The 14,304-nt window shown below is 38.2% G+C and overlaps 1 protein-coding gene across 13 annotated transcripts in view; it reads left to right on the forward strand.

Moving 5' to 3' along the window:
* The window catches only part of LOC134529340 (ribitol-5-phosphate xylosyltransferase 1-like), a 92,496-nt gene that overhangs the window by 32,652 nt on the left and 45,540 nt on the right, over positions 1-14,304 (forward strand). For 12 of the 13 annotated variants that reach the window (XR_010074536.1, XR_010074537.1, XR_010074539.1 and 9 more), the window contains 2 exons: positions 2,123-2,666; positions 4,933-5,103. Coding sequence is in view for 4 of the 13 variants with exons in the window: in XM_063363301.1 (XP_063219371.1) it covers positions 2,123-2,666; positions 4,933-5,103 (715 nt within the window). In the remaining 9 variants the exon portion in view is untranslated. Of the gene's footprint in view, positions 1-2,122; positions 2,667-4,932; positions 5,104-5,992; positions 8,153-14,304 lie in introns of those variants that run through there. The other variant, XM_063363302.1, reaches the window with a different exon arrangement.

Here is a 14,304-nt window from a genome sequence, read left to right on the forward strand (position 1 = left end):
AACATGAACACTAATATGTTCCAACTTCTTGTCATGTCTTGACGACATGTTTTCAACCCACATAATTAGTAAGTGGATCTTCAAGTTTATTAATGTCTTTATCACCCCCTTTTTGTGACATAACAACCTTGCGTCGCTTTTTGTGCCTTTTATAGTTGATGTTAATACGCTGCATTATTTTGGTTGTGCAGTGGGTTTCAAGATGTTCACGATTTTAAAGTTTTTCAATGCTTTTCTACTGCATTCCTGAGGAAGTCCTCTCAATGCGCAGCTTCCGGGACATCTCCTGAGCTCCTGTGTTAAGGGAAGCACATACTTATTTTTTTAAAATTAAAATATCAGAGAAGCACTGACAATTCAATACTTATAACTATTTAAAATCAATAATTTATTATAATACAGTTTGGTTACTTTAAGTACATTTTGTACAAATTGCCCTTTATTTTTATTCATTGCTCGATAATGCTGATGATTCAATGTAGTATTAAAATGCTTATAATTATCCCAAAATAAAAGACCAGCAAAATACATAGTATAACATGTAAAGTTGTTTTTATTTTTATTTATTTATCTGCAAATCCTTGGTCTTTATAAATACTCAAATTCACTAGGTAGTTTTGTAACCACTGTCTTAACGTCTATAGACATTTGTTAATTAATTTTTATTTATCACTGTGCTGCAGACAATACTCTGTTCTATATATACCTATATTTTTACATTTAATATGTACATAATACTTTAGCATAATAACATAGTACAGTAAAAATAAACAATCCGACGTGTTTGGAACGTTCGTAGGTAATAGTGTTTTTGTTAACCTTCCATGTCATCAACGGAGGTTATGTGGAACTCTATAATCACTGAATGAATTCCAGTTAAAAAAACATGTCACAGCGCACTTTTCACATTTTCATTTTTATGAAAGACATTATCTTGTCACTGTTCTTCCTTATGTCGTAAATTATAGCACAACTAACTCCATATTCTTTTGCGAGACTAACAAATGTTTAACCTTTTTCAAATAGTTTCAAAATCTTGGTTTTACCCACATGTGATAATGTTTTGTGTTTACGTATACACTGTAGAGGCATTTTTAACTCACAGCACTTCAAACACACAAAATTACCCTGATGAATTATAGGCCGTCAGCGAACAAGCCCAACATGGAACAGAATGACGTAAGGCAGACAAAGTAGACACAAACATCGCGCACAGATGGCACTGACCCTGCAACAAGCAGCCACTTCTCCAATTTATGCTCAAAATTATCAAGCTACCCGCTTGGTAGCTGCCTGTATAAAAACTCTGGATTACTGGCAGGGCCGGAGAAGTGAAGTGACATGAAATAGGAGGAGTACTGTATGTCATAAATTTTTAATAACATTTACCAATAATTAATAAAATTATAGATAGTGCTGTTTAAATAACTCAAAATAATACATTCATTCTCTTTATTTAATTACTTACATGTATTTTTCCATAAGAAAATGGTTCTGTCCTTATGTAATATTATCATGACTATGTTGGTTTTAAATATTGGATAGTTTTTGTTAACTTTGTTAACTTATTGTCTGACTGGTGACAGTAGCACTACCTTGGTATCCATTTATGCTCATTTGCCACTGTTAACTTCAACCTGCCACTGAGAGCAGACGTACTGCTCTCATCACGACCCCTTTCATTGTGGCCTGGCCATGAGTTGTTGGCTTGGGCTAACAGCAAGGCCAGTCACAAATGAGTTATAGTTTAATTGTGAGTGTGTAGAACGTGAAGACAATAAATACCTGTGAAGTTGAACCAACACAGCATTATTTACACAAGGGAATTAGCATATCACTTGGAGGCACGTGGAAGGCCTAAACATCCCATATTGTGTGTTTTGCAAGTAATCTGTGATAACATCCTCCATAACTGATAACAAGAGAGAGGCCGATGATTTGATTAGCGAATCGGGATGTTTCTAGCAGTCTTACCTTAAGACAGTATCTCCTGCCAGGTCTCTATGCTCTGTAATGTAAGCTAAACACAATCTGTGGATATGCAAACTCCTAATCTAGACCTGATAACATTTATTCACTTAGCAAATGAAGGTTATGATTCAGAAGAATTGTTTTGTTTAAGGTGCTGCTCTGCTGGACAAGACTACACTTAGTCAGAATGTTAGAGCTCCATTTGCAGTGCATCTCTCCCATGCTGCAGTTGTGAACCAGTCATCACCATCCTCCCATACAGTGGAAATTTGGAGTAAAGCATCTCTTGGAAACTACCTCTGGAAACACATTTTGAATGGGGAAATACAAGTGCTTCAGAATGGACTTGTTGAGTATGGAGAACTGACATTAAAAAATATTATTATTAAATACCGCACAGGGCCTGGCATCATTCAGACTACGGTTCCTAGTGATGTGAGATACTTAGTTATTGCACTGAATGGTCGTTCTGCAGATAAAATCACCACTGCAAAATCTTGGTTGAACTATTTACATCAGTATAGAAACCTACGTGGTGTTATTGTGGTTTTGCTTGGCGATGAAGCCTGCAACAACAATTGGTTATTGCCATATATGCAGTCCAGAGGAGGTGCTGTGAACGCAGCATTTATTGTTTATGATTCATCATTGGTTGATAATGAAGAAATTTTCCAGTGGCCTTTGGGTGTAGCTGTGTAAGTAAGCACTTTGCATTTTTAATTTGCATATTCATTTAAGTGACCAATTACAATATGTTATAAACATATTTTAAGTATTAACTAAAATTCATGGTAAAGATTCTATCATTTTCTTTATGAAACCAAATTTTAAAACAATTTGGGGTCTAATATATTATAGCACATCACATCTCATAATAGTTGTGTGTTGTGGAACTGGCTATGTAAATCTCCTTGGCATAATGGTTTAGAAGAGGCTGTTCAACTAAAAATTTTTAAAAAATTTAATTGTAGTAAATATATCAGGAAAAAGTTAGCAAAAGAAACTATGATTTGGAGTACATTAAATAAGGAGAAAAACACCTCCAGAGATTGCAGTCTTACAATTTGATGTAATGTACGGCTCTCAGCTAACATTGGCTGTGTTGCAGTTACTGTAAGGTGGTTAACAAATATTTAACTTTTTGTATACACGTAGGTTTTCAATGTTAAAAATAATGTTATAGTTAAAAAGTAGTCAAAGGGAAATAATTATTGACAGGTTGCACGAATAATAAACAAGGGGGAAAAATACAGTGTTACTAATGTCATGCAGGAAGCTTAGGTAAACTTACAGTGACTCACAATAAAAGTTATGCTATTGTGTTTGCTTAAATACATTCAAATACATACATGCTTTACTGGAAAGGTTTATAAAATGTAATATTTATCCGTAGTTATCAGTCAGCATACAAATGTGTGTGGTTCTGTAGTGTGTTCACAGCTGTGTATTTTGGGTACCAGATCTAATGGAACAGTACATTATGCTTAATAGGTGTGTTCAGGTTATGAAATATTGCTCCAGTAATTTAGTTTTTAAATTGTTAAAGCATTATTTGTGGGCTTTTATATTGATTTAGTATGTATGTAAATGATCTTTTGGGGAAATTTCATCATAGTTTGAGAACACATTTTCCTTTAGTCAATTTTGAAGTACAAATGAAAAATACATGTTTTAGCATGGGTTTAAAGGATGTTTGTTGGAACATATTTTGCATCACCAAATTCCCGTGCGACAAAATGTGTGGTCAGTCGTCGTCAGGATGGCTGGATGGCTGCATGGCTGCATGGCTGCATGTCACATGGGGGTCCAAGCAACGGATGGAATAGTTATGACAGTTTAATTAATGCTTGTTGATCAGAAGCAGTGCATTATGTTAAATATCATGTTTAAACTTTTTGACTATTGAAGTTAAACTAAAATTCATGAGCTAGAAGTTTTTAAAGTTTTATGGATGATAGGCTTCATGATGACCATGGAAGTATCCATGCACCAATTGTGTCCTGGAACGAAGTGGCCCTGGCCTCTCCTATTACTAAGTTACTGTTGGGAGATTGGGGATATTTGTTTTGAAGTGATTGGTAATTTTTTTTAGCTGAACCGAACAACAGTCGTTTCTTGGCTCAAAAATGTTTTTGTAACCTGAATGCATATGTGATTTTCTTGATATATTTTTGTAATGTTTTTTTATGCATGTACAATTGCATGGAAATTTCTAGTAAATGATAATCTACCAATTCAGTAAATTCTTCATTTATGATGTATTGCTTGTGGATTACAAAGATTTTTAAGGCAATTTACATGCATAGAGCACAATAAACAATCTCTGTAAAATGCTAATATTTAATAATGTTTTTCTAGAAACTGGTGAAAATATCTTATGGTTGTCGCTTGTGTGATGAGGGAATATCTCACAGGTAAAGCAGAGACTAAACAATACCATATGTACGAGCTAGGTTAATACTCAATACCCATTAAGTTAATACTTGCTTGTGATTACCTAGCAAGGGAGCCCCAGAACTAAGAATCTTTTTAATAAACTAGCACATTTTTATAAAAGGTGTGAGGTAGTGCTCATAGAGTGACCAATGAGGAGTTAACTTCAATGCAGTGGAGCAAGGTGGTACAGTGGTAAATGCCTAACTTGCATTCTGAAGGACCCAGATTCGTATCCTGGTCCAGCCATACTGATTTTTGTTTCCACTGGTTTCTCGAAATCACTGCAGGCAAACACTGAGATGATTTCTAATCAATAGGCATAGCCAATTCCTTTCTTGTTTTAATTTAATTGTTGTGTGTTCATCCGTCTTTGGTGACCTCGCTTTCAATAATATGTTAAGTTCAAATAAAAAAATGTCTCGGTGCATTGTTAGCCTCATCAAACACTAAAAATGCAGACTTAAATTTATGTATTTTGGTGATCATATATGTTGGAATGCATGATTTTTAATGTTTCTTTTGTAGGTATAGAAAATTCCCAAATACCAGTCCTAAAGATGTTGATGTGTCATTATCTCGACCATATTTGTGCAACTTCTTGGGAACTGTCTATAAACACTCATCTCGTGAAAAACTTATAGAGGTTTTGAATTCATCAAGTTTTAATGGAAAATGTATGGTTCGTGGTCGTAAAATGTAAGTATTCTAACAAATGTTTTAAAATGTAAGTATTCTAGCAATGTTTTTAAAAGGTAAGTATTCTAACAAATGTTTTAAAATGTAAGTATGCTAGTAAACTTTATTAAAATGTAAAATGTATTTAAAAAAATGTTTACTCTTTACAAGCTCTGTAAAGTTGTTTTTTTTTTCGTTTTTTTTTTTTCCCTTTTGATTAATGCTGGATATGAATATCACCTTATTGTGTGTATACCTAAACAATAAAGTGAGGAAAATAGTTTTGATTAGTACTTTTTAAAGTTATATTTACCAGATTGTAATTTTTATGTACGCTGTGTATTTAAAAACTATTATATTTTCAAATTTTATAGTTTATCTTAAAGGGAGCTAGCTATCAGCATTATTCTTTTTTCTGACTCAGTACTTTGCAAGAATTGTAAAATTGGCATGATAAAAAATTAAATAACTCCAGCGGCATTTGCTTGAAATTATAATTAAAATTAATTAAGGAAACCTCCTCTTTGTGCACTAGATAAAAAATACTCACTCTACTGTATCATCTATACTACACATTATGATGTACTGCCTTGGACAGTCTTTGAAGTCCAGGTCCATCCTGGCCAGTGATGCGTGGCACTGTAGGAGCATACCTGCACTAAGATGTGCAGACAAGGAGAAAAAAACTAAATAGTTTTTCAAGGATACTAAAGGTGAGGCAATAAGGCAGGCCATTGGGCTTGGCACGCCAGACAGCGGGACTTCCAGGGAGGCCCCACATCGTAGAGCCCATCATCCCGCTACATGATAATTCAATTAGATTGGTGCCTGTATCTCCCACTATAGGGTTCGGCAAGTTTTCAGAGCCCCTGCTGTATGAAGTGGCATAACTAGGATGCCATTGTTCTAGGAGCTTCGAGTGTAATTCAGGGATTCTGATGACATGACACTTTGAAGGGCTGTGAGACCTTTCCAGAGTGGGGCTGATAGGAATATAAACGGCGAGACTGGCCTGCGAGACAGTGAAGTGAAGAGGTGAGTGACCCCTTGGTGAGTGATAGCGGACGACTGGCTTTGTGTGTGAAGATTGGTGCATCGTGGACCGAAGCATCCCATATGGGGTTGTTTATGTGGCGGATGAGTGAGTAGTGTGAGGCATTGTGTGTTAAGAGATGATCAGTAGAGTGAGAGCCATTGTCAAAGCTGAGCTCCATTGGGGAGAGTTAATTGTGGATTTAATGAAAGTGTAATGGTTTTGTGGACAGACATTTAAATTATTCTAATTTAATTAATATTGCAATTATTAGTTAATGAACATAACTGTATTTAATTACTTTGGCTATCCTTTCAAACCTGTTATTCCTACACTCGTAACATGTGGTGTCAGAAATGGGATAACCCTAATGAATAGATTTAGGAGTCAGTTTTAAATTTAAAATAAAATAAATCATAAAAATGTTAGAATGTAACTATTTTCAGATAAACGTTAAAGGAACTATAGTTAATTTTGAGTGTAATAAAGTTAATGTTAGTTTTGAATGTAATAAAGTGAGTGTTAGTTTATAGTAGAAGTTTAGGATAGGTCATAGGTGAAATTTGAATATAACTAATACATTATTGACAGTAAGTTGTCAGTGCATGTTGAGGAGGAAGATTGAAGCTGATGAACTTGGCCAAAATAGAGTATCCAGGAGAAAATGAAGAGTAGACTAGAGGAGATGAAGAATAGTCACTGCACTGGTTTTGGCTCTTCGATGACCTCTTCTTGAGTTGATTCAGGCCATACCAGATCCGAACCAGAATGATGATGCTTTATTAGTAGAACCTCTTTAGCTAAGATATGGCGACAGACAAATGGACGAGGTGTACAGGAATGCTTTGAAGATACGCCAACAGCAACTCTCGGAAACAATTAAGGAATTTAAGGCTCCTGGAGAGTTTTAACAGCAGTTAGCTACTAGTGCATTTATAGATGGACTCAGGAATGCAGAGGTCCAGCAAACCCTACGTACGGGCCGCCACAAGAAAGGTTGCGATGCGTTAGTTCATATCCTAGAGACAGAATTGGCACTCAATGTAGCCAGGAACACCAATATCAAGACAAGAAGAATGTATTTAGAACTGTACCATGAGGGAAATACTAATGCCACCACCAGCAAAGGGGTTATTATAATGGCTCTGAAGAAACTGGTGAATGGTACTCAAGGTTACCAGTTCTGGAGGACAGGTAGCCCACGGTGCTTTGCCTGCCAAGAACTAGAGCATATTTAGTGGGACTGCCCAACATGCTAGAAAACCCCATAGTAATAAGTGCAACAGGGAAATGATCAGAAGCTGGTTTGAAGGGGCAAATGCCAGCTGTTCGAGAAATAATAGTTGCTATGGTCTTCCCCATATCCATACTCTGTAGAGGCAGTGACATTCTACTACTGAATGGATGTGTCAATGGCAGGCAGTGTCTTCTTACAGTTGACACTGGAGCCTTGGCATCCATAGTTTGCACAGACATGATAAGTAGCAAATAGCTATTACCATACAGACTGAGGACAGCAACTGGGGACTTCACCCGTGCAAGAACAGCTAGATATGGTGGCAAGCATTGAAACATGGCCATTTTTTTGGACCTTTTTTGCTGACATTAGTGATGAGGTGGTTCTAGAACTAGATATCAAAAAATTGACGTCGTCTGGCCGACGACCACCCCAGAGCCCGACCTGCACCCGCCAGTATACGCTCCCGCTAACGGAACACACCCCTGGCCATGGCCCACCCGAGTCAGGCGAGCCGAACAGCAATTAAACGCAAAGCCGCGGAAACCTGAGTAGACAAGAGAAGAACCGTACCCATTCCTCCTGAAACATTAAATTAGGATTTTAGCGACAATAAAATCTCTTCCAGACACACCCGTTTGGAGTCTAGCGTAATGAGGTCACGCCTGGCGCGAGAGAGGCCGAGCCTCCCTCGGACGCCATGCCAGTTCGGCAGTTCAGCGCAGCTCACGGACCGGGGCGGACCTACGTCCCACGGAGAGGCAACATCCTTTGTCTACATCGAAAGTAACGTCCGGTAAATATAGTCACTAACTAACCAAACCCCTTTTATTACTTAACCTCTCCGTGAGTACCCGGTCCCTTTTTTCGGTCCAGGACCTAATCCGGCCGCATCAACTTAAGGACACCCCGCACCACACTTGGTCAGCGGGGCTGCTCTTCAGCATACGGCACGGGCCGTCTCCCGCAACATACAGAACTTTATTTAAGGTCACGCGCACGGCGCTGACCACAAACCCGCAAGGGAACTTGGACAAACTTAATTGCGGTGCGTGTTTCACCACAGTGGGCACAACACCCGCGCCGAGACATTTGCATACGGGATTGGCCGTCTCCAATCGCCCGCCCCCTTAATTCAGTGTATTTTTGTATCCCGTATTTTGTACTGCTAACTTACGTTACCCGAGTAACGAGTGCCACGTAACTTGTGCGCGCCCCCTTAATCCAGTGTATTTTTGTATCCCGTGTTTTGTATTGCTAACTTACGTTACCCGAGTAACGAGTGCCACGTAACTTATGCGCACCCCCTTAATTCAGTGTATTTTGTGTCCCGCCTTTGTGTTACGAAATTACGTTACCTGCGTACCCAGTGAGACGTCTGAGACATAACAGCATCCGAGGCCACGTAACGCGGAACACAAACGATACGGCGCCACGGAATAACAAGTAAAAACCCCCCCGGGGACCTCTGTAGAGTGTTGTTTTGTGTACGACTCGCTCCTCTGAATAAAAGGTACGACACCGCCACCTCAACTCCACGTCTCTTATTTAAAATCATCTCACGCAACACCGCCGCCGGCCCTAGTGGGCCACGCAGGGGCACATACATCCACGACCCCAAATTCACGACTAGAAACGAGCTAGTCTGGCGCCCACCCGGACAACACAGATCAAGAACCGCCTTTTCCCACTAAAAGCCACACCGGGACTCGAGCCCGAGACCCCGGATGACGGCAAAATCAATATGGATTTATTTTTGAGATGAAAGGACAGGTATTATGAATCAGAGGTATCTCTTTTAACTTCCACCAATTGGAAGTGCCTGTAATGCAAGTAATAGTTACTAGTTACTGAAACACCGGCTTGGCAGTCGAACCCCTCAGAAAGGTTTCAACCGCATCCGCTCTTGCCCACATATGCTGTACAGAATTAGAGTTCATAGGATTTGGCAAATTCAGTAATGTATAAAAATAATAATTATGTAAAGCAGTCTACTGCCAGAGATGAGCCCTGAAGTTATGTTAAAGTGATTTATATAATTTAAGCAAACAGATCGAAATGGATCAGAGAATCGCAAGATTTAAAATGACAGGTGAGTGGAGCTCCTTACCTCGAGTAGCGGCGGCAACAGACTGGACTCCTCTTAACCCGCCCTAGAGGCAGGTCACCTGCCTGTTTCCGGCTGTTGACCATTACAAAATTTGGAAAAGCTTGCCACCGGTAAAAGGAATGACTACGCACAAACCTTACTTACACTTAGCCCAATGGCTGCAAACAATAATACTGATTAAGTAAACTATTTAAAACAAACAAATTATTAATTAAGGCCCTCTTCGGGACTGTTCTGCAATGTTCAGGTTTTGGAGTATTTATTACATTATAATTGAAAGTACCCATCTTGAAGTGGTCACTCTGTCCACTAAAAACACAAAACACTAGGGAACAAACAAAACAAGTTACATATCAATTTATTTACTTAATTTACAGGAACAAAGCACTGAGATTTCTGCACCCTCCTGCAGTAGTATGTGGCACGCTAATCAAACTCTCTTAACATGCACACGTACAAACACGGTGAGCAGTTTGGAACATAGTGTGATGGGAGGAGAAGGGGTCTAAAGTGGCGAGAAACATCGGGCTTAAGGGAGGGCATAGCCCTGGACGATGTCAATCCTAAGATCCCATTATGATCACATTAAATATATATAGTAAATGTGAATATATAGTACATGCAAATAAACTGGCAATGCTAATTCAGTGGATTATAATAACAACAGGAAAAGATATATTGTTCATAAATGCACTGTAAATGTGAATACAATTTGGTTATAATGTCCAGACTAAGCAAAGCTGGTAACTAACAATATTATAAGATGGCATAACAGATGAGCATGGTAAAAAATGCTTGCACCCACAAAATCTACATGGAATAAAGTATAGGTGCTTCAGCATATGAAAATGGTCACGTGTTGTCTATAACGTCAAAATGCTGTGAACAAATACAGCTGCTAATTAACAACATAGTAGGTTTGTACTACAGACAAGCAATGTTCAAAATGTTTGTGCCAGCAACATCTACTGTAAATAAATTATATTTGCCTCAGGAAGAACATAAGGACATGTATGCCATAGCATAGAGAAATGTGTCTGATGTAAACTTGCATAAAATCCAAAACTCTTAACAGTTTATCTGTTTCACATATGCGCATGTATTGTTTCACAGCACATCATCGTGCAACATGAATTACCAGCGATTCACAAAAATGGCTCACAATGGCTCAAACAGTTTCAACGGCTTTAGAGACAGTGAGCATGAGACAGTATTTGTGCTGTAAGGGCAGTTTAATACCCACAATGTTTTTCTTCTCAAAAGAAGGAAAGAATGAAATAGTTTCCTTCATAATTGCAATCAAATTTCTTATAGCAGGCACCTTGTTCCATTTAAAAATATTGTTATTCAGAGAAACCCTGAAAATATTTTTAGCTTCTTTCTGTATTTTAGCGGCTGCCTATCATGTTTCCGATTGCATTACTGAACAGCCATGTGTGTCAATACCCACACATTGCTGTAGAAGAAGACCGTACCTTTTAACTGTCGCAGGACTATACCTCCCAAATCTTTTTCTGTGAGGGAAACCTCTTTATTCTGTCATCCGTGTTTTTCAATGTAAGCTCTGAAGTTATTTCTTCCCTAGCATTTTGCTTTGGCTACATAAGTCTACACTGTATTCTAATTGGGCTCTTTAAAGATAGTCTAAGGCATCAATAAATTGCTCTCTTAACTCACCCTTATGCTCGCAATGCAACTCCAGACTTAGTGAGTTGTGTGATAAATTTGTAGTTACGTGAAATATAATTGAATAGATTCCTGCCTGCAATACTTTTTATAACATATTACAGGAAATTTTATCTACCTCAACTTTCAACAAGCAGATTTTTGTGACTGCAGATCTATGTAGATATAGAAGAAGTGGGTTTTAAATTATGTTTGTGTATTGTCAGGGCCGCTGAGAGAATTTGTGGGCCTCTGGGCAGCTGGGGTAGTAGGCCCCCTTCCTTTTTTTTTGCATACCACTACTACGTACTACGTATACCATAAATATATATGGTATCGTAAAATTGCATCCATCATTTTAACATACATAACAATTTCCTAGTTATGCAAAAAAAAGAGAGCATTTGCATGTATTATCTCAGTGCACTTTTACATTGTTAATCCCATCAAAATACAAATAATAATTAATTTTGATGTATATATTGTCACGTCTCACTTTCAGAGGGGGGAGAGAATCGTAGCTCTTTACATAGAAACAACTCGCTTGGCATCAACTAGTCTTAACTTCATAAAATACTTTACTGTACCTAGGATCATAGGTTCGTCATCCCGTACAGGATGTCTGGTGAGAGCTGAACTAAGGAGATTTTGCAAAATAACATAATACTAAATTAAAATGATTTTATTCTTAACGTCAAATAATCAACATCATTTTTAAAGAACATTTAAATAGCGGGATTACAATCTAAAACAATAATCTCTTCATTACTTCCTTAACTACTGAACGATCTTTACAAGAGAGAAAGAGAGAACTTCACTAAACTCTTCCCTAATCATTCCGAATACATCAAATCATAATTAATACTTAAAATTAAAACAAAGATAAGTCCATACTCACATTTTCCGAAAAGCCTTTCTTGATCGATTACTTAAAACTAACGTAGGGGCCTCTCCTGCCCTTGAAAACAAAACGAACATTACATTTTAAAAATTAGAACTAAACGACTAGTGACGAGGGCCATAGCCTCCGCCCGAAAGCTTGAAGACGACTACATTATGACCTAACTTGAATTACTTTACGACCTAGCAACTCGTAACCTCTGGCGACCGCCATAGCTTCCGCCAGAGTGAGCCTGAATTCCTACATCACGAACGAACTAACAACTCGTGGCCACAGGTGAGACGCATAGCCTCCGCCTGAGTGAGCCCCGAGTCACCACTCACTTGCGCTTAAATTCGCGCGCCCTGCCGCGCCTACCATAACAAAAGCTCGTTATTGAAGTCAAATTTACTAAACAACTAACTAGAACGTCTGGGAAGACTACCCCCCTCTACCCCGACGTGCAGGCCACACCGTGCGGCTTGTTACGACAGCGCGCCCCAGTAACTGCGGCCCGTGGCTGCGCCAGCGCGCGGCCAAACAAACAAACAAAATTCTGCAAGCCCGCAGCGCGCCGCGCCGGCCCCGTGCCCCAATTACATGGTCACGCCACTTGCGCTGACGAGTGAACAGAGCAGCCAGCCCAGAGTCCCGTCAGTAAAGTTCCTAAATTTGATTTCAACAACCCTGCAAAATTTCAAACCGCGACATAACCCTCCCCTCACAGAGCTCGAGCCCCATCGAGCTACCTCAAAATTACAAATTGTCTTTTTCCATCAAACCATAACTATAAATTCATCGTTTCACAAAAATAATAATTTTCTTAGTTCCTTAATTGCTGAACATACATCTAGATTCTGCACAAGATCATTTAAAACAATTATTCATTAAAATAAAAATGTAATACTTTTATCTGGTTTGTTCTCACAGGAACCTTCAGAGGCTCGAGTTCTCAATACTAAAAAAAATTGTTTGTTAGTGAAGCTCTCTTTACAAATTAAATTAATTTACTTAGTTTCTCAGTATTCGTTAAACAATGTGCAAATTCTTGACAATTATTATTTCTTTAGTGTTCCAAATTAATTTTAACTCTTATCTCGTGAAGGTTGGTGCAACTCCTCGAAGTCAGTGTTGTCGAGAAGAGTAGCTCCCTGGGCTGGCCATCAGCAAACACCAATGAACTCCAACAGCTACTGGACTGGCTTCCAGGGCAGCTCACATCTTCTCCCCACATCTGCCTCGGAGTTGTGCCATCCTCATCACGAACAGATTACAATTCTGAAACATCATCAACAGGCATTACCATCACGCCTGACAAATACAAAACTAACATCTAAACTGCAATCGATGCGCAAGGATGCAAACACACAAAAAAAAATAAAATTAATTAATTCAACTGCTAACATAAAGTATCCCACCCTTAGCATAATCTAATCAGGAAAACAATTTCATAGGAAAAACTTAAGGAAGGGAAACATGACCTCCAATGATTTTCCCTAACTCTTGACTCTTGATCTTCTCTATACAGCATCCAATAGTCGCCACAAAGTAACTGGGTTGAAGGTCCCTTCACATGACCCACCCATAACCTCTTCTACTCTTCTTTTCTTCTGGGGGCAACCACAATGCCCACCAATCTCTCTCCATGGTGCCGAACCAGCTATCCCATGAGAGTAAAACAACGAAGTCAATAGAAGCTCAGAGGGGAAACACCAATCTCTGGCTTGTCGAGCAATAAAACAGCTTTATCTTCTTCTTCTTCCAAGTAAATAATCTGATTAACCTTGCTTCTATTCTTCCAAACAATAAAAGTTCATCAGGTATCTTCATGAAAAAACATTCTAACTAATAATAAGTCTTCTTTTTCTTCTTCTTTTTTTTCTGTTAGTTGTAATAGAAGGCCATGTTAGGGAGGTTATAGGGAAAAAGAGTGGCCAATTCCCATCCCATCACCCACCTAGATCATAACTAATTAACTTTTAAATGTTTTTATTTCAAACCAATAAAAAAACTATTTTTATTCAAACTTTTAAATTATAGCTACTTTTCCTTCATAACCTCAAAAGCTAATCAATAATTCTAACTGAACCTGTGATTTACTGCATCCTTATTCCATTTGATCAGTTTGTTTATAACCTTTCTTGTAACGTATAAAACTTTCCGAACATTACTATTTCAAAAAATTTTAATTCTGGTGTCCTTTGAGTTAAAATTAAATTTACTATTTCTTAGTTTGAAATAATTTAAGTTTTCAGAACTATTTCATTGTATAATCCACAACACTTAAAATCAACTCA

This window comes from Bacillus rossius, chromosome 2 (assembly GCF_032445375.1).
Source record: "Bacillus rossius redtenbacheri isolate Brsri chromosome 2, Brsri_v3, whole genome shotgun sequence".
Lineage (NCBI taxonomy): Eukaryota > Metazoa > Arthropoda > Insecta > Phasmatodea > Bacillidae > Bacillus > Bacillus rossius.